The sequence below is a fragment of the Bremia lactucae genome (assembly GCF_004359215.1).
Source record: "Bremia lactucae strain SF5 chromosome Unknown BlacSF5_NotPlaced_182_SHOA01000115.1_669280bp, whole genome shotgun sequence".
Taxonomy (NCBI): domain Eukaryota; phylum Oomycota; class Peronosporomycetes; order Peronosporales; family Peronosporaceae; genus Bremia; species Bremia lactucae.
Window position 1 is genome coordinate 462,969 of NW_027152195.1, and position 20,378 is coordinate 483,346.

A 20,378-nucleotide genomic window follows, 5' to 3' on the forward strand; every position below is an offset into this window, starting at 1 on the left:
GCAGTATATGCCAAAACTAATCAATTTCGGATACAAATGCCCCGTGTCTCTATTTTGACAGTTTAACTATAATATACTGATATTATTAAGAAATATCGCCGAAGTCCAAATGGAAGGCGCCAACTTTTCTCCTCAGCAAAAGGCCGAGCTTGTTAACCGGGTAAGCGCTTGCTAGAGCTATCATTGTATGATAACTGAGTGTTTCCATTTGTTAAACCGATCCCTCACCTAGCTGTTCTTGTTTAAAGGTTCGATCGGAAGTCCAGCAACAAGCGCTGCAAGAGTTGACGCAGAACCTGCAAGAAAAATGTTTTGACAAATGCATATTTCGGCCTAATGGAAAGCTAGACGGCAAGCAACAAAATTGCCTCGCATTGTGTATAAACAGATACATAGACACTATGAAGGTGGTATCGGAGGCTATGGTGCAGCGTGGCCCGCAGGTGCATAAGCTTCGCCAAGCGGCGAACTCTTAGAAGAATGTTTTTCTCTTAACTATTTGTGCGTGTGGGTTCCAGGGCTAATCTTGCAGAAACTTCTGTTGTTGTGGTTGTGTCGACACGGAGAATATATACTTAAGCGTATAGTTTACCTAGACAGCTTTAAGAGAATATGCTATATTCAATAAACACCAGTTTTGGGTCTCGGTTTGATGCTTTTGCCGCCACTAAAGCAACAAATTCTACGGCAACATTACAATTCTGTTACAAAAAAAGGGTTACACGGAATTCGACTGCTGTGTATTTGGTCCTTCGTTTAACAAACTTATATGTACAACTACAGAAGAACAAGGCGAAGGCAAGGGCAAACCCATATGCAACCGATTTTATAAGCGACTTGTTAGCAATCATAACCCCATTTACTGATACAACTCTCGAGCGCGGGTTTAAGATTAAAAACAAGCATAGCGACGATTGCAGCATAAGCCCATTCTATCGAGACGAGGAGTCTTGTCTAGTTCTTGGCGTCTGCTTGGCGAACGAGATCGGAGATGGCAATATCACCCTCACCATGGTGACGAATGTAGCCTGCCAAGGCAAAGGTGTCCGACTCTCCAGTAAAAATGCCGTTCGCGTTCACACGGCCAACATTGATCTGCACCGAGGCGTGGTCTTTGGCGGCAAGGATGCGGTTAGTCCACGAGCTAAAGCAACAAAACGATTAAGCCGATTTCTCTACATATAATTCTAGGTCCAGACGCACCACTTGCGCGGGATGTAGATATCAATCGATTGGCCAGCCTCGTTCTGCATCGTCGCTTGTATTGAGTCAGTAAATTTCGTCAGTAAGGCCTTGAAAAACGATAGTTAAAACTGGAAACCATTGGCTCTGATTGTACGTTACCGGTCGGTCATACAAATACCAAGCCAATCTCTTATTCTTGTGGCGTGGTGCACACTGGATCCGCTATAACAAATGTCGGAGCCTATAACAGAGCAGCAGGTGGTGGCAACGTACAAGGGTCTGCGCGCCGAGGTACGACAGATGGCTGAAAAGATCTCCGAACTAGAAGTGGAGGTTTTGGAGCATGATCGTGTGATCCAAACGCTTAACGATTTACCTAAAGATCGGAAGGCTTACCGCATGGTGGGCGGTGTATTGGTGGAACGCACCGTGCAAGAGGTTTTGCCTGCCGTGACAGCAAATCGTGACGGCATTGCTCAGGTGCTTGCGCAGCTTAATGGAAACATTGGACAGAAAGAAAAGGCTGCAGACGAGTGGCAACGAAAATACAAAATACAAGTGCAGCAGTAAGACGCCAATTGTAAGAATCGCAGGACTTGGAGCTAGTCGCTGTCGTATTTTCCAGTACATCAATTAACACGATCACTATCTAAAGGCGGCACGATATTATGTCTAGATATGTTTTGTTCAGGACTCCGTCAATTTAGATACTAGTCGTTTCTAAGCCGGCGAAGCATCAACAGCTGAGTTAGCAAGTGATCAAACACATGTATGAGTTCACACAATACCTGCAGTGCCAAGTTAATGGCTTTAACCTGATCATACTTAGCGGTCACAATCTTCAGCTTTTCATTAAACACAGATTCTTGGTGCTCTAGTACAGCTTTCAAAGAGTTTATTGTTTGATCCTTGAAACAGAAAGGCATTGTACAAATGAATTACATAGCACTGACATGTTTCTTACGTAATTCGACAAGTCTCACTTTCTGGGTACATATTGCTTCAAGCTCCTTAATTCTCGTGACATAAGAATCGTTTTCAGCCTCGTCTTCCGATCGTCTACTTGCTGTCCATATGTGTTCGCTTTTGCTAGCAGATTCCCTTTGCTACAATATATCACCTCCTGACGCTGAATTATTTCGTCTTCTGACACGGCTAAAAGATATTCCAGCTCATTCAGCAGCTCATCTTGTTGCGTTTTAAGTTCACTTGCAGCGAGTATCTTCTCTTTGTGATAAACCCTCTCCCATTGTTGCAGCTGCTGTGCAATAGACTGCACTGTCAGAAATCTTCTTTTGATGCTAATTAATCTGATAGCTTACCAGCCACAGCTCGTCGTTCTTTTCCTGGAGCTTGCGTATTTGTGGTGTATCAATCTGATTCTCGTGGAGAAGCCCTTCTAACTCAGTCACACGCTGCACCTGCATGTCCATGTCCATGTCGCACTGGTGCTGACTGGACCTTTGTTTCAGGTATAATATTTCTTCCTATACTCCACATTGTGTGCGCTTAAGAGCTTCCGGTCATGCGCGTATTTAGATATGCGCTTTTGCAACTCGTGCTCCCACTTGCTTTGCTCTGTTTTAAATGCATGAAGCTGTGCTCGCTGCGCTTCCATGCGGCGTTGTAAACTTGCTGCCAATTCACGTTCCACTTCCAGCTCGCGTGCACCCCACCAGTCACGTGGCTCGTCAGGTGGTGCAACATTTCCAAAAGGTTTCTGCCACCATTTTTTTTATAGAAACGGCATTTTTTAATATTATTACTTTGTAATATCAAGTTTGGCAAGAGTTCCCTCGTTTGTGGTGTCCAGATCACTCGCATACTCGCCAAGTCTTTTAGCTCTTAAGATGAACCGCTTAGTTGCCGCCATCCGTCCCCTGTCGCGTGCTGTCATGCGCCCACAGTTTGTGACTTTCCGCTTCATGCCTGTACGATTGCTTAGTGCACAAACTTTTATTGACCGCAACGAAGTGAGCGAGCGCGTACTAAGCGTTGTCAAGAACTTTGAGAAGGTGGACGGAGATGCTGTCAAGGAGAATGCTAAGTTCCAGGAGGATTTAGGATTAGACTCGCTTGACGTTGTGGAGGTTATCATGGCCATGGAGGAAGAATTTACGATCGAGATTTCGGACAATGAGTCAGACAAACTGCTAACGCCCGCTCAGGTCATCGACTACATCGCTGCCCACCCTATGGCCAAGTAAAGTCTGTCCAATATATGCGGTGATGTAATGCTTTATAAATCAGCTACCCTTTAGTGCGGAAGCTGCAGAAAATACAGTAATTAAAAGCCACTGTTTTCGGCGTTGGTGCTGACGTCGCATTAATTTGTACTTTCACATTTAGCCCTTTCAAACGATGAAGCAATCTCTAAGAAGGAATAAAAGAATTAACGGGATTAATACATCCTGTATTATTCATTACGTAAAAGAATTTTTGCAGCATTTTAGCTACTTTATTCAGCCTCAAGTCGCGTCAAAATGTCGTTGATGTAGTTCTTTACTACGGGCTGGCCAGTAACCGTGCGCTGACTCAGCTTTACATGACGCTTTTTACGCTGCGTTACCTTCTTCTCAGCGGCCGCTTTCCGCTTCTGCCACTCCTCGTGATTTCGCTGCTTCTCTAATTTACCAACCAGTGCTTTCTTTTTAGCTTTGAACAGTGGATCAGGTTTCACCGCTTGCTTCTTATCTTCTTTCTGCAGCCACTTTTTGTCACGGTGTGTATCAACCTATAATTGAAATCATCTGCCTATTAGTCAGCATACTCGCCATAATGTATTCATAATCGCACACACCTCTTCAGCATCTTCGCTAATTGTGCTGTTCTTAAGATCGCTAAAGAATTGATCGTAAAACGAAGTACCAACGCTAGCATTTCCATTCCCACCAGCCGTGCTTTCTTCACGCTTCTTCACCTTCTCGTACTCACGCCGGCGCAGAGCTTTATGAACAATCACTTTCTTCTTGCTTTTGGCATCGCTCTTTGATCGCTGTGATTTGCCTTTAATAAAGCGTTCAATACTCAAGCCGCTGCCTCGCATTCTCCCCGCCTTTTATCAAGAATTGACTGCCAAGTAAATTTAAGTGCTACACCTTAAAATTAGTAGCGAATCAGAACGAGTGTGACCTGGGCGGTGCCTCGGAAGTGTCAGGCTCTTGCTCCTCGTGCTGGTACGGCGGCATCGTAGCAGTGGCCTGTTTGCACCAGCACCCACAGCCAGTTGGGCAAGTCGACTCGATCTCAAACCACCCACGAAGATGTGCGGCGTGACCACCGTGTCCACATGTCATACAGAACATTGACTGGCCTCGCACCACGAGCTGACAGACCGAACAGCGCATTGCAAAGTCTCGGCAGCCTGAACACACCAGATCGATTGTTTTCTGACAAAAAAACAAGCATGAGTAAATCGTGTCGACAAATACCATCACAAATGCTTTAAAAAGACGCACCGTGTTGCACGAAGCACACACCAACCCCATTGAGATCCCACGCGGGTCTTGAGCACCATGAAACTTTGTCTTTAATACCTCGCTACGTAAATTCATTGCACCATAGCGGTACAATACATCCGCATACGCTTCTTTGTAAACATCATAGCGAGCCTCGTCCTCAGGATTTGATGAAAGCAACCGCTTTTCGTCGTTCATTGAGCGTACACTTAATTGCAATAACACGCGGTCATTTGCATCCACTTCCTCTTTTTTATTGTTTAGAACGAGAGAGCCTTGCAATGGAGAGGGAGTGACAGCTTTCACTCTTGGGGATGCAGTCATTGAAGGCGAGGGTGACTTTTCATTGACTGCGTGAATCGGAGGCCGAAAGGTGTCCGCAGTTAGTCGAGGAGGTGGTGGCTCTCTTCCCGAATTCCCACTCCATGTCTTGAAAGGATTTTCTAATCGCTCAAAGTCCATCTTCCAACCCACTGGTGAGACTTTTTTGTCGTGATGAACATTCGAAGTATTCCCGAGCATGTCGTCTCGATTGGGACTTGAATGCCGACTGAATGTTCCGCTACTGATCCCGCTGCTTGCTGATGGCCAGTCTTTTAACGCGCGCAAAGTGGCGTCTTTATCAAGTAGTGGACCCTGCAACCGCGGTTCACTGTGACTACTTGATCGTCGAGCACCCCTCATTACAGGAGGGGGGTCATTCGAGTCGGCCACCAATTGTGATAGCATATTGGACGACGAGTGTCTTGAGCGTATCCCGACGCTTGCACTTGCACTTGCTGAAGCAGAATTCATGATCGTGTCGCTGGTCCCGCTGCCAAAGTGTCGGTCTTCTCGTACGACTGGAAGCTGGCCTTGCATAGTGATCTCCGATGGTGTTACGGTATCTCGACTGCGATCTTGCTTCTTGCACTCGCTTGGCTGTAAAGTACAAACAATCGATGCTAGTGCCTGCACGTCTCCAGCCTGCTCGTACATGCCCAGGACTTTGTGCACAAGACGCTTTCCTAAAGGATGCGCACTCCAGGGGGGTGCCGTTTGCAGACTCAGTGACATGGACAAATTGCCCTTTTTCCTGTAAATTGGCAGCTCGACGTCCGGTGCCGCCGAAATCTCCAACAAAGCCCAAATTCTCTGTAAATCCCTCCGTCCTGCCAGCATCGCCGTTACCGCATTTTGCGCACACTTTGCGGCCAGTGCATTGCACGAATTGTCAATGTACACATTCCCATCACTTAGCTGTGTCTTGGCTGCTGCGTCACCTTCACTTATTAAACCTTCAAGCACACGAGTCAAGTGATTCTTCGACGACGCTCCATGCTTGCCTGGTATTCTTTCTGCTGCTCGCAGCATCCAGGAAATCATCGGGCGATTAGGAGCTCCAACCTGGCTCTTCTTTCGTTTCGATGTCATGCTGATCGGAGGTAATAGCGCTGCCAGTGCTATACCTCGCGGAACAACTTCCGACTGGTACGTTAAGATTGAGGACACACCACACAGCTTTGACAGATCAAGAACCGTAACGCTAATACTAAGGTCCAGATTCAGCGCTGGCGCCGCTTGTTCTACACGCTTTAGTCGCTCTGTCGCGTGACTTCGAATTCCCAAGCGTGGAGAAGGTTGAAGCCCAGCAGCTGTATTTGTTGGCATCGACAAAAGATGCTCTGAAATATTTACAGGGACATGGTAATCAGCATTTAAGAAACACGCGGTCAAATAATCGGATCCTGAGTGAATAGAAGACTCCATATCATGTACCCCGCTCAAAAGACCATCGTTTCCACCTGCAGTGCCACTGCTAGACGAATAGTACCTTGTTGCATGACGATAACCAAGATTTTCCGCATCGTCTCCATAGACTCCCACGCCCCCATCAATCAATTCCTGGGCTTGCTGCTGTCCTGTCCAATCAGTTGTCCCAACGTCCATTGTACTCATCATGTTACCCGATGAAAGAAGCTTCACTGGAGGTTTCTTGTTCTTTTTGGTTGCAAATCGAGAATCTCGTAAGTCAAGCAACTCCTCGTACGTACGCGGCAATTTGTTAAAAGACGCCTGCGGTTTGCTTTCTTTGCCTGCCGGGACAGCAATCGGAAGAGACGAACTTCGCGATTGGCCGATCGCCACCCGTGAATCGAAAACCAACAACATGTTAGGACCGCTAAAGGCTGCACCAGAAATACGAGGACAAGGCAAAGCTCTAGCACCACTAGTATTTGCACCGCAATCGCTTGCGCCAGCTATATCATTCAGATGCTCGTAATTCTTGTCTCTAATTCCACACATAAGACCTTCATCTTCACTACATGCTGACTGAGAGTGAGATTCTTCACCTTTGGTTAGCTCTTCCTCCAGTGCCATTAGAGCTTGCAAAGAGCCATCATTGCCGTCGAGCGTATATTCGTCCGTACGCAAAGGCACGGCTGATTTTGGTACCACAAGCGGCATAAAATCCGTTTTTAAGGCCGAAAGACTATACTTGGAATGGTGAGCATGCATTTCCGCAAATTCTGCATGCAGCAAACGCTGAGCATTTAATTGCTGGCGTGCACTGTTATTGTGACCCTCTGACAACGCAACGTCAGCGAGATAAGACGCCGTATCGAAACCACACGCCTCCAGTTGTGGCCCATCAACATGCCATAACCGCAACTCTTGGTCTTTTGACCAAGACACGAGCTGGTAAACACTTGCTTGTGGTCTAACACGCATTGCCATTCCTTTAATTGAATCGCCATGTCCTACAAACGAGTGCACGAGCTCGGCCGTGACAGTAGCTCCCGGATTAGAGCTCAAACGCTCTCCTTCCCATGTATCTTCATTATTGACACGCTCTTCTTCACCATGGGACAGTGCCCAGAGTCGGATTGTATTGTCCATTCGCTGCGATATTGTCACTAAGCCATCCCCAAACGGAGTGTACTGTGCTTTCCACACGGGTGCACCTGTCGTTAGCATTCCTTGACACACATTCGGCTGCATTGCATTCCAGAATTTAACTGTTTTGTCCTCGGAGCACGTGAGTAACTCATACGTCCGCTGAGGATGCCAATCCAGTCCATAGATCTTTTGCATATGAGCCGTGATCAGCCCCACGGGTGCTACTGTCCTCTCTCCTGTTGCACGGAGATCCCACACACGCACCACTCCATCATGAGCAGTCGCTAATGAAGTGGTATCAACTCGATTCCATTCCACTTGAATCACATTCGTATGGATAGCAATCAGAGTCTGGACCGGCCTCTGGGGCGACCTCATGTCCCACAACAGGGTCTTTGCATCCGCCGAGCTCGTTGCCAACACCGATGGCTCCATCGGTGACCACGCCACATCATTTATCGGTCTCGTATGCGCTCTCAATGTTGCTACTAGAGGCTGGGTGGCCATTTGTAATCCGCCGCCAATAGATTCTCCTCCGTCGCCGTGTCCATGTTTATAAGCCCCATTAGAGCCCTGACTAATCCCTACTGAAGCTGAGGAATCAGAGCTCATTTTGACACTAGCTATATCCCAAATAAGTGTATTTCGATTGCTAGAAGAAGCCACATGGCTCTTAAAAAGCGCATGCGGGTTGCACTTTACAACGGTTACCTCGAGCTTCGTTTGATGGTATAGCGTGGCAGGTGGCAAGAAAGGCGCCTCCAAATCCACAAGATGCAAGCCCTTTCGACCTGCTAGGACAGCAACAGCACCCGTCGCGTCAACGCTAAGCGCAGTAGCGTTCAGGTCCAGACGTACGTTGACATTCCCATGGATCGTAGAGCTTTCCGCAACCGAGGTGGAGCCGTCTGATACTGGTGAAGCCCTATGCGTTCCATCAATCGCAACATTTTCACCTGCAGGAATCGAGTGCGGATCATGAATCGTGTCCGGTGCGCTAGAAGCGGCGCGAGTGGAGTGGTATGCGCGCCGCCGCCGCATCTCGAGCTAAAATTGCGATTTGAAAAAAGATGGGTACATGCAAAAACGTAAAGGACTTTAACCTGCGCAATTCTTATTTTTGCACAATGTTACGAATAGTAGCGCAGCGTTCTCCCAACAGCTTAATCAGTCGTGTTTGGAGAGATTGATAAGACTTGATTCGTTTCAAGTGCGCCTTCCTCATTGCCTGATCTCGTGGCGAAGACGAAGCGTCCACCGTGTCATGTGACGTGAACTGAAGCGCAGCCACATGCGACATTAAATTTGAGAGCGCCTCTTGCATGGTTTTGAAAAAGTTACGCATCGCAGAAGCTGGCACTTGCTCGCTTTTCTTTACCTTCTTTTTGGTCAGCGTTCGCTGTGCAAGTGCTAGCATGCACAACGACGAGAGACCAGCGTCGAGTAGCAGAGAAGACAGCGTGGAAATAACGTAGGGCGAGAAGGCTACAGTATCGCTTGTTGGCGCAGTACTTTTAAGCGCCACGCCTGCACTGATTTCCTTCAATATTGCAGTGAAGTCGTCTTGGAGCTGTAATATCGCTTTCGACAGATCGGATGTTCCTTCAGCCTCTTTGCTCTGGCCGCTCACGATGCACACCGACGTAGCAATCGCATCCGTACTCCATTTCCACAGCTTCTCGTGAAGCTGAGGTTTATCGGGTGTAGAGTTTCCGAGGTGCAACTGAACCACAATGTCATAATACTCTTCTTTCAAGGCATGTGAAACTGTGAAATCATCTTTTGCAAAAGTTTGAAGTAGCTTTGGTACAAGAACGCGAAGCTTTAGCCATAATAAAGACGACTTCGCATTAGCGGAGCGATCACACTCGACAAGTGGTGCGTCATCCTGGGCAAACAAGTCGCCAGTTGGGATCCGGCGTTGCAAAGTCCAGTCGACAATGACTTCTCGGTGCTGATTAAACGACAACTCAGCACCATCATGCACGAGCATGTTTTCAAGTCCAGCGACTTGAGCATCAAAATTTGACGACGTCACGAGCTCGTAAATTTTTGAAGGTCCGCGAGTGAGAGCATCCAATAGCTCGAAGCGCAGCATTTCACCTTTACTTATGGCCAGCGTGTGGGACTTTTTCATACGCTTGTGCAGGAACGAGGACATGTCGACGACTTTGGAATACACGCCAAGACGGTAGGCCCGAGTGATATGCTCAGGTGTGTCCTTTGCCGTGCTTTGATGCATCGCTACGATTCGATTCGTTAGCTGTCGCGCTTCCGTGTACTGACAGAGGTCAAGCATCTTGTCTAAAACCAAAAATGATAGAGAATCCAGCTGCACATACTTGATATCTAGCTCTACATGGCGATTAAGCATTGCCTCTGCAGCTCCCATATAGCCGTACACACGCGACAAAAGAAGCTTCATTTGGAAATTGTATGCACTCTGTTCCAGCCCATACTCCAGTAGACCTGCTGCGCGTTCCAAATATGTGCGATCACCACTCGAGAGCTGATACATATCGAGCAGAAAGTGGGTTGCAAGTAAAAGCAAATCATCCGTAAGTTGCACCTCTCTTTGTCCACCAGCACTGCCAATGTTAAGCCAATTTAATGCAACGTATTCGTCCTCGAGCTCGCTCACCAATTCGTCTAAGCTTTTAATCGAAGCGAGATCATAATAACCCAGGAAGCGAAGCGTCTTGAGCGCTAGAAGTCGCTTGCTTAGATTCCCTTGTCCATCTTTTCGAGCTCCTTCAACTACGCCATCGCCCTTTGGTTTCTTCTGCAGTAAAAGTGCGGATCTCACCGATAAATTGACGAAATGTTGAATCAATTTCAATTTTGCCCGTGCTGACACGGACTTGATTTCTTTTAAGTAGAGAGTGTAATACTGCTTCAAATCAGTAAAGCAGCATGTCTTGGCGTAAAAGCGGTCAGCATAAGCAACAATTTCTTCTTGCAGCTTTTCCTCTACCTGCACTACAGCCGAATCGTCTATTTTTAAGCGTGACAATATCTCACTTCGGACATGAATACGCGCTAGAGCAGGACCTCGAATGCGTTCGTTTCCCGGACGAGACGTTAGATTATCAAAAAACACAATCACTTCTTGTCCAAGCGCAAGCAACTCGTTCGCGCTGCAGCAAGACTTTTCTTGGAATCGTGCGGCGAGATACTCCTTTAAAAATGTCCAGTCATCGGCGTTGTATTCCTCCAGAAGCAATCGATTCACTGCCGCGCAACGCGTCCACTTTTCTGCCTTTTTTGCTAGCGCCGCCTCGAGCGACAACCTGTCAATCGCCTGCATAGGACCCAGTTCAATTTCTTCATCGTATGCCCCTTCCCCTTCAGCAGCACGTCTCAGCACCATTTTTTCTGTACTGTTCTTGTTTTTGTCATTGTTTACGCTTACAAATTCGTCAAAAGCTTTTAGCGCACTCTGGTGGCTGCCTTGTAGCTGCAAGGTTAGCACTGTAAGCTGCAGCACTTCGCCATCATTTGATTTAGACTCGCGCAACGTCTTAAGCAGCATCTTTTCAGCCAGTGCTAGCATGCGAGGCGGGGTGCCAAAGTGCTCCACCTGCAGCATCATGCCAAGCGCTGCCCAGCACATGTACCTTATGTTTCCAAACGCTTTAAACATCTTCAGCGCGGTTTGCTGCTGCTTGAGGAAGGCACCACAGCGCGCATAGCTCATGAACAACGACTGGAAGAGCTCTTCGTTAGGCGGATTGCTCACAACGCATGCGTACTCAAAAGTAGGAAGCATTTCATGCTCGCATCCGCTAAGTTTAAAAACTAAATTCATGGTATTGAGCAATGCTTCATCCGTGGGCTTCTTGAGCTGAATGCGGCGACAAATTTCCAGTGCCTCTTCCACGCGGCCCGTACGTTCCAGCGAGTGTGCCTTTAGCAATTGCACGATGTCAAGGTGTGTCACACGCTTATGCGCACAAAGCTTGATGGCATTTCTGTATTGATGAGTGTCAATGGCTTCATAGATAGGCCGCACATAGCGAGCCATTAGCCGCGCATCGTCCGACATTACGAATCTAACAATGTAACTTTGGATAAAATATAAGATTAAAATTACGGCAATTTATTTTTGTTCAAGATGCATGCTCCGTTAGACCGCCCGCATCCAGACTGCCAGGCTGTACGTTCATTAAGATTTTAGTCCAACTAGTTGAATGACAGTAATTCAATACGATTTTGGACACTAACTGATGTTTGAGTGAGCAGGAGATAAAGGCGCTTCTCGATTGTCACGAAAATAATCCATACGCCAAGTTTTTTGGTGCTTGTAGTGATGCGAAGACGGCTTTGGACAAATGTTTCAAGGCGGAAAAAGTCCGCATTCGCTCGGAAAATTTTAAGCGCGCCAAAGCATCGGACGCTTACGTGAGGCAGAAAATGCAAGAGCACCGCGACCGCAATTTGGCCGAAGAGAAGGTTAAGAACAAAGCAGCAGCCAAGTAGATATTTATAATTTGAAACGAGATTTTACAAGAAAAGAGCATGCGGTGAGACTGTATTTTAGCTACAAAGATTTCTTGCATTGCAACGCAGCATCACCAAAAAAGTTTGTTTTCATTACTTACTTGGACATCTCGCCTTCGTGAAGCTTGTCGCCTGTAGGTCGGTCCCAAATAGAGTATCGCGTCGTGATGTTCCAAAAGTATAATTTGCCGCGGTTGTCTAAAGCTGAGCGCCAGTTGCCAAAGCGCTGTCCAATGAGCACGACGTCATCAACGTCCGTGGGTCTTATTTTCGCGTGTGTCTCTGGTAATGGGGTCCACGGAATGGTGCCTAACATGATGTACTTGGCATCGACCTTTTCCAGATTCTTAAGCTCGCGTTTCATATGCTCGGCCATAATACTGGCGATACGTAAGCCTTCAGTCGACTCATTTTCGAGCAGGTGCTGAGCCACAGCAGTCTGGAAATATCTTGGGCCTTCTTTCAACCCTTTGTCGTAGGCAATGCACGCGTTGAAGCAGATCTGCTGTACCTGAGCTAGATACTTATTCACTGTGAGCTCTGAGATATTGAGGTAACGGATACGCACAACAGTTTCCTCCCATAGACGGTCAAATACGAGCTCCTGCATTATTTTGCCCTTCTCGCCTTCAAGCGCCAAGCGACGGTGCACAAGCCATACATGGGCCATCAAAATAGCCTGCTGGGCACGAAAAGATTGTGGAAGTCCAAGCGCCCGGTAATAATCTGGCTGCGCCGTGTGATTCATGCAGCTCTGGAACACGGCACTGGAGTGGCGGAAAAGGCGATCATCTTCGTTCAGAAATCCCAGCATCTTCCACAACCAAAAAAAGCGTTGAAAAGGATTCTGGCTTTTAGTAACATCAATGTTGGCGGAGCGCCCCAAGATACCGCGACCTGGAGATGGTGGCGCGATGTCGGTCTCCGCCCACGCGAACTTGTTTCTGACGTTAGCTGTGGATGCATACCTAATTTCCACGAGTACTGTCGGCAATGCTGTGTGCTTCAAATGAATAACTGATAAAAACTTATGGTTTCTAGCCTCCACGGCGATGGCACTGCGGCGAACGCAAGCTCTCGTTGACGCTCGCAACAGCACAGCTTGCATGTCTTTCAGATAATTATTACCGATCAATACCCGCGGAGGCGGTACGATGACACATCGCCGGAGATAGGCTAATAAGCAGACGAGCAACCATCCAATGGATGGCCGCCCTGCCAACCCGCACCGAACGTGTGATAGTTGGGTGGGCAAGGCCCTGTAGCCGAAATTCCCATAGTGTAATGAGGGTACGAGGTTTTCGTCAAAATTGAATCTCTTTCGGACAACAAGCTCGTACTTAACACGTACTTAAGTGTGACTTACACCAGCCAGTCATACAGCTATGGGGCGTAAAGCAAGACACTCTTCCCGCACTGGTGATGGCGGTGCCGAAGTGCGTCTGCGTCAAAGGCAGATGAGAGAAGCGCAGCATTTAAAAGAAGCGGCAGAGCTGACGTTCTACGATGATCCATCTGAGAATGAAAGTGACAGCGTGCAAGTCGAGTCCGAGGATGACGAGCTGGCTGGGCAAGAGGTGCTGGAGCTCGACGACGATGAGAATGATGAGACAGGTGATGATGAAGAGGAAAAGGATATTGATATGGATGTTGATGAAAATCCCATGTATGACGCTGATGCTGAGCGCAAAAAGGCGTTGCAGATGGATGGAAAATGGGGCACGAAACGGAAGACATTTTACTCGGCGGATACAGCCGAGTACGAACTTGAGTCCGATGAAGAAATTGCAAAAGATGAAGAAGAAGCTGCGCTTGATCTACAGCGTAAACAAAATGAGATGGTGGATGATGAAGATCTTGGTATTGATGGGCTTGAATCTGCTGGAGAAGTGAAGGAGGAAGACGAGGAGATTGACATGGTACCATTAGATGACGATGAGCTGGTCAAAGAGCAACTTGCTGATATTGCTCAACTTGCCGACAATGGTGCTGGTGGTTCAGAGACCGTGGAGCAGGTACATAGGGACTTTTCTAAGATGTCCAAGAAGGATAAGCTGCAGATTGTAAACCAGTCGGCACCGGAGTTTTTGGGATTAGTATCAGAGCTTGAATCTACCACAAAAGAGCTGGAAGAGGTCGTAACGCCAGCTGTCCTCAAACTTCGACCTGTGCGTCGAAAATCTCGCCAGCTTCAGATGGGTCTTCGCTACTTGATGACGCGCCAGAATCTTTTACTGAACTACTCGGCTAATATTTCGTTCTACATGCTCTTGCGTGCACAAGGCAAAAGTGTAGCAGACCACCCTGTACTCATGCACTTGCTATTGTTAAAGAAGCAGCTTAGCAAACTGCATACCATCGATGAAGTTGTAAATGGCCAGTTACAGGATCTGCTAACGAAGCAATTGCCTGCTGAACAAGAGCCAAAGTTCGACAATGGTCTCATTTCAAAAGAGCGGAAGCGTTGGTCCAATGGTGATCTTTCAACAAAGCAGAAGTCGATGAAAATATCTCCTGAGGAGCGAATTGAGGCGGAGCGATTCTATAAACAGAATGCACTGGATCAAGCCAAACTCAAGCAAGCGAAGAAGGAGCTATACACGCACGAGAAACCCGTTTTGCAGGCATCGAGTGACGAAAGCAGCGATATGGAAGGCGAAGGTACGAAACGTGGTGCTACATATCAGATAATTAAGAACCAAGGGCTCAAGGCGCATAAGAGCAAGCTGAACCGCAACCCGCGTGTCAAGAAGCGGCTGCAATACCGCAAGGCTATTATTCGAAGGAAGGGCCAAGTTCGCGATGTTCGTGTGGGTGAAGCAGGAAAGTATGGAGGTGAAAGTACAGGTATCAAGTCAAATTTATCTCGCAGTCGCAAGATCCGTAACTAGCCTCGAGATATTTGGTGCACTGGTAGATAAATTCATAAAATTTTGTATCAATGACTGAAAGCCAAAACATCCGCAACTTGTCTGGAAAGTTTGAGTGCACTGGTAGATAAATCTATATACTTTTGCATTGTTCTGCCTTCCGCCTGACTCAAAAGCGAATGCAAACTCAGTAATAGAAGGAGTTCCATTTACTTGTCGGACTCAAGTGGGCTCTTCCATAATTCGTGCTCTAGATGTATCATACAAGTCACCAACAATATAGATACTAATTACACAAGACTATGAACCAACGCACCAATGTACACAGGGATGATGCTCAACTCATCCTCTGCTTGCTCAATAAGCTCTTCCAGCTGGCCGCAATTGATCTGACGCTCAATGACCTCTTCCTATATTGTTAGAACTAATTTATTAGATATGATCATCGCTTAATCACACCCCAAGTTTCATACATCTTCATAACTCTCCGCCACGTTCAAGCGAAAATTCGTAATTTGTTCCACAACGTCACGGTAATTTTTGGCTTCAGGGGGTAGCACCTGCGATGAAATCAGAATTAGGCTAGCCGTCACCTTATCATTTGTGGCATCTCACCTTCACTTCCTCAAGCGTACGGCGATAAATCTTTATGAGATCCTGTCGAGCATTTGGGTTCACTTTAAGACCCACGAGACCTGTCGAGGTCTTCGTCACTGCCATCCGCAGCACTCGTGACGCGAACATGGTTAAAGGAAGTCGCAAAATAGAGGGTAGTAGCTATTGGTTGAAAGTATCAGCTTTTATTACGATTTGTGTTTATTTCAATCGCCGATTCAATTCTGAAGTGGTGCCGAAAAGAGCAGCAACATGAACGGCATCTTCCCAGGAAACAGTAGCCTTGTCCAGCAGCTAGACAGTGCGTTTCTGCAGAGTTTCCTTTTGCTTCCATCTTTTCAATGCATAAGCTCGACAGGTTCATCACTAAAAAATGTTGAGCAGAGCAAGTGCTGATGGTCTTGCGCGACGGCCGCCATCTTGTTGGATACCTCCGGAGCTTCGATCAATTCTGTGCGTGAAAACTTCATGCTCATTTTTCGTAGTTTGATGGCCAACGTGGCTCTGTAGTTAAATTCAAGGACAAGTTACTCACTTCATGATGTACTTATTGTTGCAACGATTTATTGCAGCAAATATCATTTTGGAAAATACGTTTGAGCGCCACGTAGCTGGAAAAATATTTTGTGATATCGAGCTGGGTTTAAACATTATTCGGTAGGAAATCACTACCTATCATATACTCTATGCCTCGTCTTTAGAATTCTACGCTCGTATTCAACTGATTGTTTCAATAGTGGAGACAATATTGTTCTTCTCGGTGAACTGGTAGGAACGCGGACCGATCTGATCGAATTTCGATGACGATGCTAATCTTCATGGTATTGGAATTGGTAGGATAGCGACAAGGAGCGCGACCAGCCTCATATGAATCGCGTGGAGCTGGAAGAAGTGTTGGAGGCCGAAGAACGTTTAAACAAGGAAGGCAACACCAGTGTGCGTCAGCAGTGGGATTTTGACCAGCAACATTAATAAATAAAGACGACATTGTGAAGGTTGCCTCTACAAAACTTCGTTTTACGTATCAAACACCAATTATAATTAAGTTCTTAGCCGCTCGTTCTGGTGGCGAGACTTAACACCAGCATGGCCGAAGAACTCAAGATCGCGACACTGCCAGACACGGACAACACGAGCCTAAAGTGCGCCGCACGAATCTTGGCACATGAGTGCGCCGATGTCAACATTGCATTTATGCGCTGTAAGCAGCGCGATGAAAACCCGCGTAGCTGCCTCGTACAGGGGGAAAAAGTTACGGCTGCCGTGCTTAAGACGTACATTGAAATAATATTACAAATAATTTAAGCAAAGCTTTTAACGTTTTGGTGTAGGCTTCGAGAGGTAGAGACTCATTGCGGTGAGACGTATATGGCGTACAAGAAAGCTTTGAAGAAAAACTGGCACCGAATTGACGAGGCGCGAACCGAGCAGGCCGCTTTGGAAGATTGCTGGCGAAAGTACAAGGGCTACAACTCGAAACAGGAGGATCAGTAGATGCATGTAAAAAAACACTTGTGGCGTCTAGATCCGAGGGAATTAGCGGGCCGAAGACTGCAATGAGACTGAATATATCAAAAGAGTCACCGTCATTTGTATTTCTCTGCTTCTTCCTTGCTCCTTGAGTAGGAGACTGCACATTAAATGACACATCTCGTCGAGAATTGCGTGAAAACAATACAATCAAGTGTGCTTGAAGGGGCCACCGCCCACGCCAATATCGAGGCAGGCTTCAGTTGTATCAGCAGATGTCGAGAGACTGGTTTTTGCTGAAACACTAGATGACATAGTACCTGTGGACGCATCCTCAAACCGACCACGATAGGCCCAAAGACCCAGTGCAGGATTAGAAATGTAAAAAAATCGCTCGCCTTTCGTATCGACATTCCAGCCATCCTTCAGTTGGTCTACTGGGTACTTGGCACTTTGTTCTTTCAGGTCGCCGTAGTTAAAACCAACTCCTTCAATCTCCTCCCGCGTCAGATAACCAGGGCAGTACGTAATACGGAAGCGATTCTCAGACGAACCGTGAATCAAATGCGCTACTGCACTTAAATTTTTCATCAAGTCGCGGTTGGCATTTAAGTGAGCAAGTACTTCCTAAGACATTAACGGTTTATAGAAGAAGTCTCTAAAAATTACTTGCATGGAAGTCGTACCGGTGTAGTTCGGTAACCATATTTACGGATGAGCTCGTCGATACGCTTATCCTCGCCAAAGCGCGCCACACCAGGAGCAAGCACGATGAGCTCTCCGTCATCGGCGATTGCCATGCGTGTACGGTAAATCGATTTGTTCCCAAGCCATGTTGACTTAAATTCCTCAGGGTCTAGGTACACCACCACCTTTTGAATTGGAGCATCCAGAAGCTCAAAGTTCACTTCAAGCGACAACTCAGCCGCCTTCATAAAGCACTCCTCATCATCTCCAATAAAGATACCACGCGTCACGAGATTGCCTTGCTCTCTACGCATCAGCACGTCAGCAAAGCTCAAGTTATAAACAATCTTAATGGTATCCCACCCGCGTCCTATCACCGTTTGAACGTAAATAAGAGGAAATTTCTGGAGAAAGTGGGTGGAGGCGTAATTGAGGATACGACGCAACGGGTTGTCGGCACGTCCCATCATTCGTTCCATGCCATAAACCGCCCCAATAAAGTGCGAGAAGTTTATACCTTCACTTCCACCAGTTCCAACAAAGATGTTCTTGTTGAAATTGGCCATGCCCATAACTTCGTGCGGAACAACTTGACCAATCGATAATACTAGATCATGGCGTCCTTCCCACAGCTAGACAAACAACACGCGTTTCTTTAAGTTAGAAAGTAGGCATGATTGATCTGAATAAAAAGAGTACGTGCCAGCTTGTTAATCTGCGCTGGCCACGGCTCGTTCACTTTACCGTCGCTAGCCTCCTGAACAAGATTTGCTGGTACCTCACCGATCGTTATCACATCGTTTCTATTGTAGCCACACGAATCAATTAGCCTTGTATACTTTCAATTGTATGAAATGCACGTAACAAGCCTCCAATCGTGCACGCGAAAAAGATATTTTGGAATATCACCAAACATCTATTGTAGTGGAGCTAAAGTCAATCCCAAATTAATAAAAAAAACTCTCTTGCTCCTTACCTTGCAAATCTCATCGTCTGACATAGGATCGTGCGTGCCTAATGCTGGCAGCACATCAACCACCTTGTCCTGCAAATATTCATAAGCATATTGCGACAACAATCCAGCCTTCCTACATCGAAATAGCAGTTATAAAAGTTATGTGCATACAAAATCCTTTGTCAGCTGCAGCAATTGACGCGTACGAATGGAATCGCGTGAAGTCCGGTGGCACGATTACTGCCCTATCAAACTTTGCACCTCGTTGCGATTCAAGCTTTTGCAGCGTATCTTGCAAGATCTCGCGCAGTCGTGTGTCCGACAACTCGGTGGTCTTGGAGCCTTCAGCGAAGAGTAGCGTCATGTTCAACTATCAAATGAGAAGACTAAAATTTAACTTGACAGATATTACACGTGATTGACCAGTGTATGTATTTTTTTAGATAGTGATTTGTCGGACTGAAGTTGCCCTATAAAACACAAACCTATTAAGAACACTTTGTGTACTTAAGGGGATGGTCTTCGACCTGCAACCCTTGCGTATGTGATGCACATGCCCTCTTATGAAAAGTGCCGTCGACGATGGAAGAGGCATACGAAATTGCCTTAGTTAGAAAGCAATCCTTCAATAGTGCATGGTCAACTGCTTGGTATCAGCCGTCGGCAGAGAGGTCGGATGTTACTCGTATGGAATTGGCGTTATCTGCTACAAGTGCGGCAAGCGTGGCCATATGATGTGTAACGGGCCAAAGTTGCTCTAATGTTGCACATTCCTCGTTAAGGTCACTTGGTGTACTTAAGGGGATGGTCAATGTAACGGGGCACTGCGACTTGTACTGTTTCAGTACAAGTCCACTTCACACTGCTTCAGATGTGAGTGGTGCCTCTCGTTAAGTAACGTACACTGTACGTGTAGAGGAAGACTTCTCTTAAGGCAAGTTAGCTTAAGAGGGTAAAATGAAAACTGTATTAATATAGTTAAGTGTCTTTGTTAATCTATCTTTGTAAATGTTGTCTTAACTATAAACTAATACTAAACATGTAAATGAATTCTTATCTATCTTATCTCGTAACTCTCTTTGATTACTTCTACAGCTGATTAGTCTGCGGAATAAATAGACATAATGGTCTATACCTATTTATGGATAAGAATTCAGGAAATTACTATTTAAAGTAATTTCCTCCAAATATTATCTACCTTTTGGATAATATTAATTAACAATCTTTTATTGTTAATTTCATGTAACGATACACCCCGTTACATCACCCCTCCCTTAAACGACAATCACTCTGAATGTCATTAGGTGGAGTGGTCGCTAAATGACCACTTAATTTTTAAAATGATTTTGATTGGTCAGATCCATCATTTTAAATTCCATCGCATGAAGGAACAATTCATGCGGGGTGAGGATAGTGTTGAACCTTCGGCTGCGGTTCGTGCAGCCGCGGGTGACGCATTGTTATCTCTTGCGGTAGACGTTCCGTCTACCGTAGTGTCTTCCACTCGCACAACACTTGGTGTTGCGAGTGCACGTGGTGATTCACCACGTGAGTACGACCCCTCTTTAGAGGTCGATTATGAGTGCGAGTCGGACGAAATGGCCGACTCGGGGAGGATGGAACAGTCGCCTGATACCCGTCAGGCGGCTGATTATGAGCCTTCGAATGAGACGGCTCATTCCGATAGACGTGTGAACAGTCTATTTGGTTCCGACGATGAGGATGATCCCTCATCGCCCGTACGATCTTTCGTACGGT

General features: G+C 46.6%; 13 protein-coding genes across 13 annotated transcripts; 6 read left to right on the forward strand and 7 right to left on the reverse strand.

Moving 5' to 3' along the window:
* Positions 1-94: 94 nt before the first annotated feature.
* On the forward strand, positions 95-1,185 carry CCR75_005196 (uncharacterized protein; the record flags this gene model as incomplete). Its single annotated transcript, XM_067963278.1, has 3 exons — positions 95-160; positions 249-443; positions 784-1,185. Exons 1-3 carry the CDS (start codon positions 110-112, stop codon positions 1,183-1,185), a joined length of 648 nt encoding a protein of 215 aa, XP_067816101.1. The 5' UTR covers positions 95-109.
* CCR75_005195 (uncharacterized protein) lies at positions 719-1,363 on the reverse strand. The gene is made up of 2 exons (XM_067963277.1): positions 1,204-1,363; positions 719-1,144 (listed from the first exon to the last, which is right to left on the reverse strand). The coding sequence occupies exons 1-2, from the start codon at positions 1,251-1,253 to the stop codon at positions 955-957; spliced, it is 240 nt and encodes a 79-aa protein (XP_067816104.1). The 5' UTR covers positions 1,254-1,363; the 3' UTR covers positions 719-954.
* A 53-nt stretch (positions 1,364-1,416) lies between these two features.
* CCR75_005194 (uncharacterized protein) lies at positions 1,417-1,755 on the forward strand (the record flags this gene model as incomplete). Its single annotated transcript, XM_067963276.1, has 1 exon — positions 1,417-1,755. The coding sequence occupies one exon, from the start codon at positions 1,417-1,419 to the stop codon at positions 1,753-1,755; it is 339 nt and encodes a 112-aa protein (XP_067816103.1).
* Positions 1,756-1,895: 140 nt separating this feature from the next.
* On the reverse strand, positions 1,896-2,920 carry CCR75_005193 (uncharacterized protein; the record flags this gene model as incomplete). Its single annotated transcript, XM_067963275.1, is given in 4 exon segments — positions 1,896-2,093; positions 2,169-2,291; positions 2,306-2,446; positions 2,508-2,920. The coding sequence occupies 4 exon segments, from the start codon at positions 2,622-2,624 to the stop codon at positions 1,896-1,898; spliced, it is 579 nt and encodes a 192-aa protein (XP_067816124.1). The 5' UTR covers positions 2,625-2,920.
* Positions 2,921-2,957: 37 nt separating this feature from the next.
* CCR75_005191 (uncharacterized protein) lies at positions 2,958-7,389 on the reverse strand. Its single transcript, XM_067963273.1, has 2 exons — positions 3,986-7,389; positions 2,958-3,919 (listed from the first exon to the last, which is right to left on the reverse strand). The coding sequence occupies exons 1-2, from the start codon at positions 4,229-4,231 to the stop codon at positions 3,644-3,646; spliced, it is 522 nt and encodes a 173-aa protein (XP_067816107.1). The 5' UTR covers positions 4,232-7,389; the 3' UTR covers positions 2,958-3,643.
* Positions 3,036-3,392, forward strand: CCR75_005192 (uncharacterized protein; the record flags this gene model as incomplete). The annotated part of the gene is made up of 1 exon (XM_067963274.1): positions 3,036-3,392. One exon carries the CDS (start codon positions 3,036-3,038, stop codon positions 3,390-3,392), a length of 357 nt encoding a protein of 118 aa, XP_067816105.1.
* Positions 7,390-8,637: 1,248 nt separating the features above from the next.
* On the reverse strand, positions 8,638-11,568 carry CCR75_005190 (uncharacterized protein; the record flags this gene model as incomplete). Its single annotated transcript, XM_067963272.1, has 1 exon — positions 8,638-11,568. The coding sequence occupies one exon, from the start codon at positions 11,566-11,568 to the stop codon at positions 8,638-8,640; it is 2,931 nt and encodes a 976-aa protein (XP_067816106.1).
* Positions 11,569-11,637: 69 nt separating this feature from the next.
* Positions 11,638-12,002, forward strand: CCR75_005189 (uncharacterized protein; the record flags this gene model as incomplete). The annotated part of the gene is made up of 2 exons (XM_067963271.1): positions 11,638-11,679; positions 11,766-12,002. The coding sequence occupies 2 exons, from the start codon at positions 11,638-11,640 to the stop codon at positions 12,000-12,002; spliced, it is 279 nt and encodes a 92-aa protein (XP_067816163.1).
* A 118-nt stretch (positions 12,003-12,120) lies between these two features.
* Positions 12,121-12,837, reverse strand: CCR75_005188 (uncharacterized protein; the record flags this gene model as incomplete). Its single annotated transcript, XM_067963270.1, has 1 exon — positions 12,121-12,837. One exon carries the CDS (start codon positions 12,835-12,837, stop codon positions 12,121-12,123), a length of 717 nt encoding a protein of 238 aa, XP_067816164.1.
* Positions 12,838-13,390: 553 nt separating this feature from the next.
* CCR75_005186 (uncharacterized protein) lies at positions 13,391-15,650 on the reverse strand. The gene is made up of 4 exons (XM_067963268.1): positions 15,509-15,650; positions 15,367-15,453; positions 15,210-15,303; positions 13,391-15,143 (listed from the first exon to the last, which is right to left on the reverse strand). Exons 1-4 carry the CDS (start codon positions 15,635-15,637, stop codon positions 15,103-15,105), a joined length of 351 nt encoding a protein of 116 aa, XP_067816168.1. The 5' UTR covers positions 15,638-15,650; the 3' UTR covers positions 13,391-15,102.
* Positions 13,409-14,914, forward strand: CCR75_005187 (uncharacterized protein; the record flags this gene model as incomplete). Its single annotated transcript, XM_067963269.1, has 1 exon — positions 13,409-14,914. The coding sequence occupies one exon, from the start codon at positions 13,409-13,411 to the stop codon at positions 14,912-14,914; it is 1,506 nt and encodes a 501-aa protein (XP_067816167.1).
* Positions 15,651-15,760: 110 nt separating the features above from the next.
* CCR75_005185 (uncharacterized protein) lies at positions 15,761-17,689 on the forward strand (the record flags this gene model as incomplete). The annotated part of the gene is made up of 7 exons (XM_067963267.1): positions 15,761-15,866; positions 15,893-15,961; positions 16,081-16,165; positions 16,210-16,276; positions 16,346-16,782; positions 16,840-17,605; positions 17,665-17,689. The coding sequence occupies 5 exons, from the start codon at positions 15,761-15,763 to the stop codon at positions 16,478-16,480; spliced, it is 462 nt and encodes a 153-aa protein (XP_067816165.1). The 3' UTR covers positions 16,481-16,782; positions 16,840-17,605; positions 17,665-17,689.
* On the reverse strand, positions 17,189-18,984 carry CCR75_005184 (uncharacterized protein; the record flags this gene model as incomplete). Its single annotated transcript, XM_067963266.1, has 4 exons — positions 17,189-17,605; positions 17,665-18,297; positions 18,642-18,753; positions 18,827-18,984. The coding sequence occupies 4 exons, from the start codon at positions 18,982-18,984 to the stop codon at positions 17,189-17,191; spliced, it is 1,320 nt and encodes a 439-aa protein (XP_067816166.1).
* Positions 18,985-20,378: the final 1,394 nt, after the last annotated feature.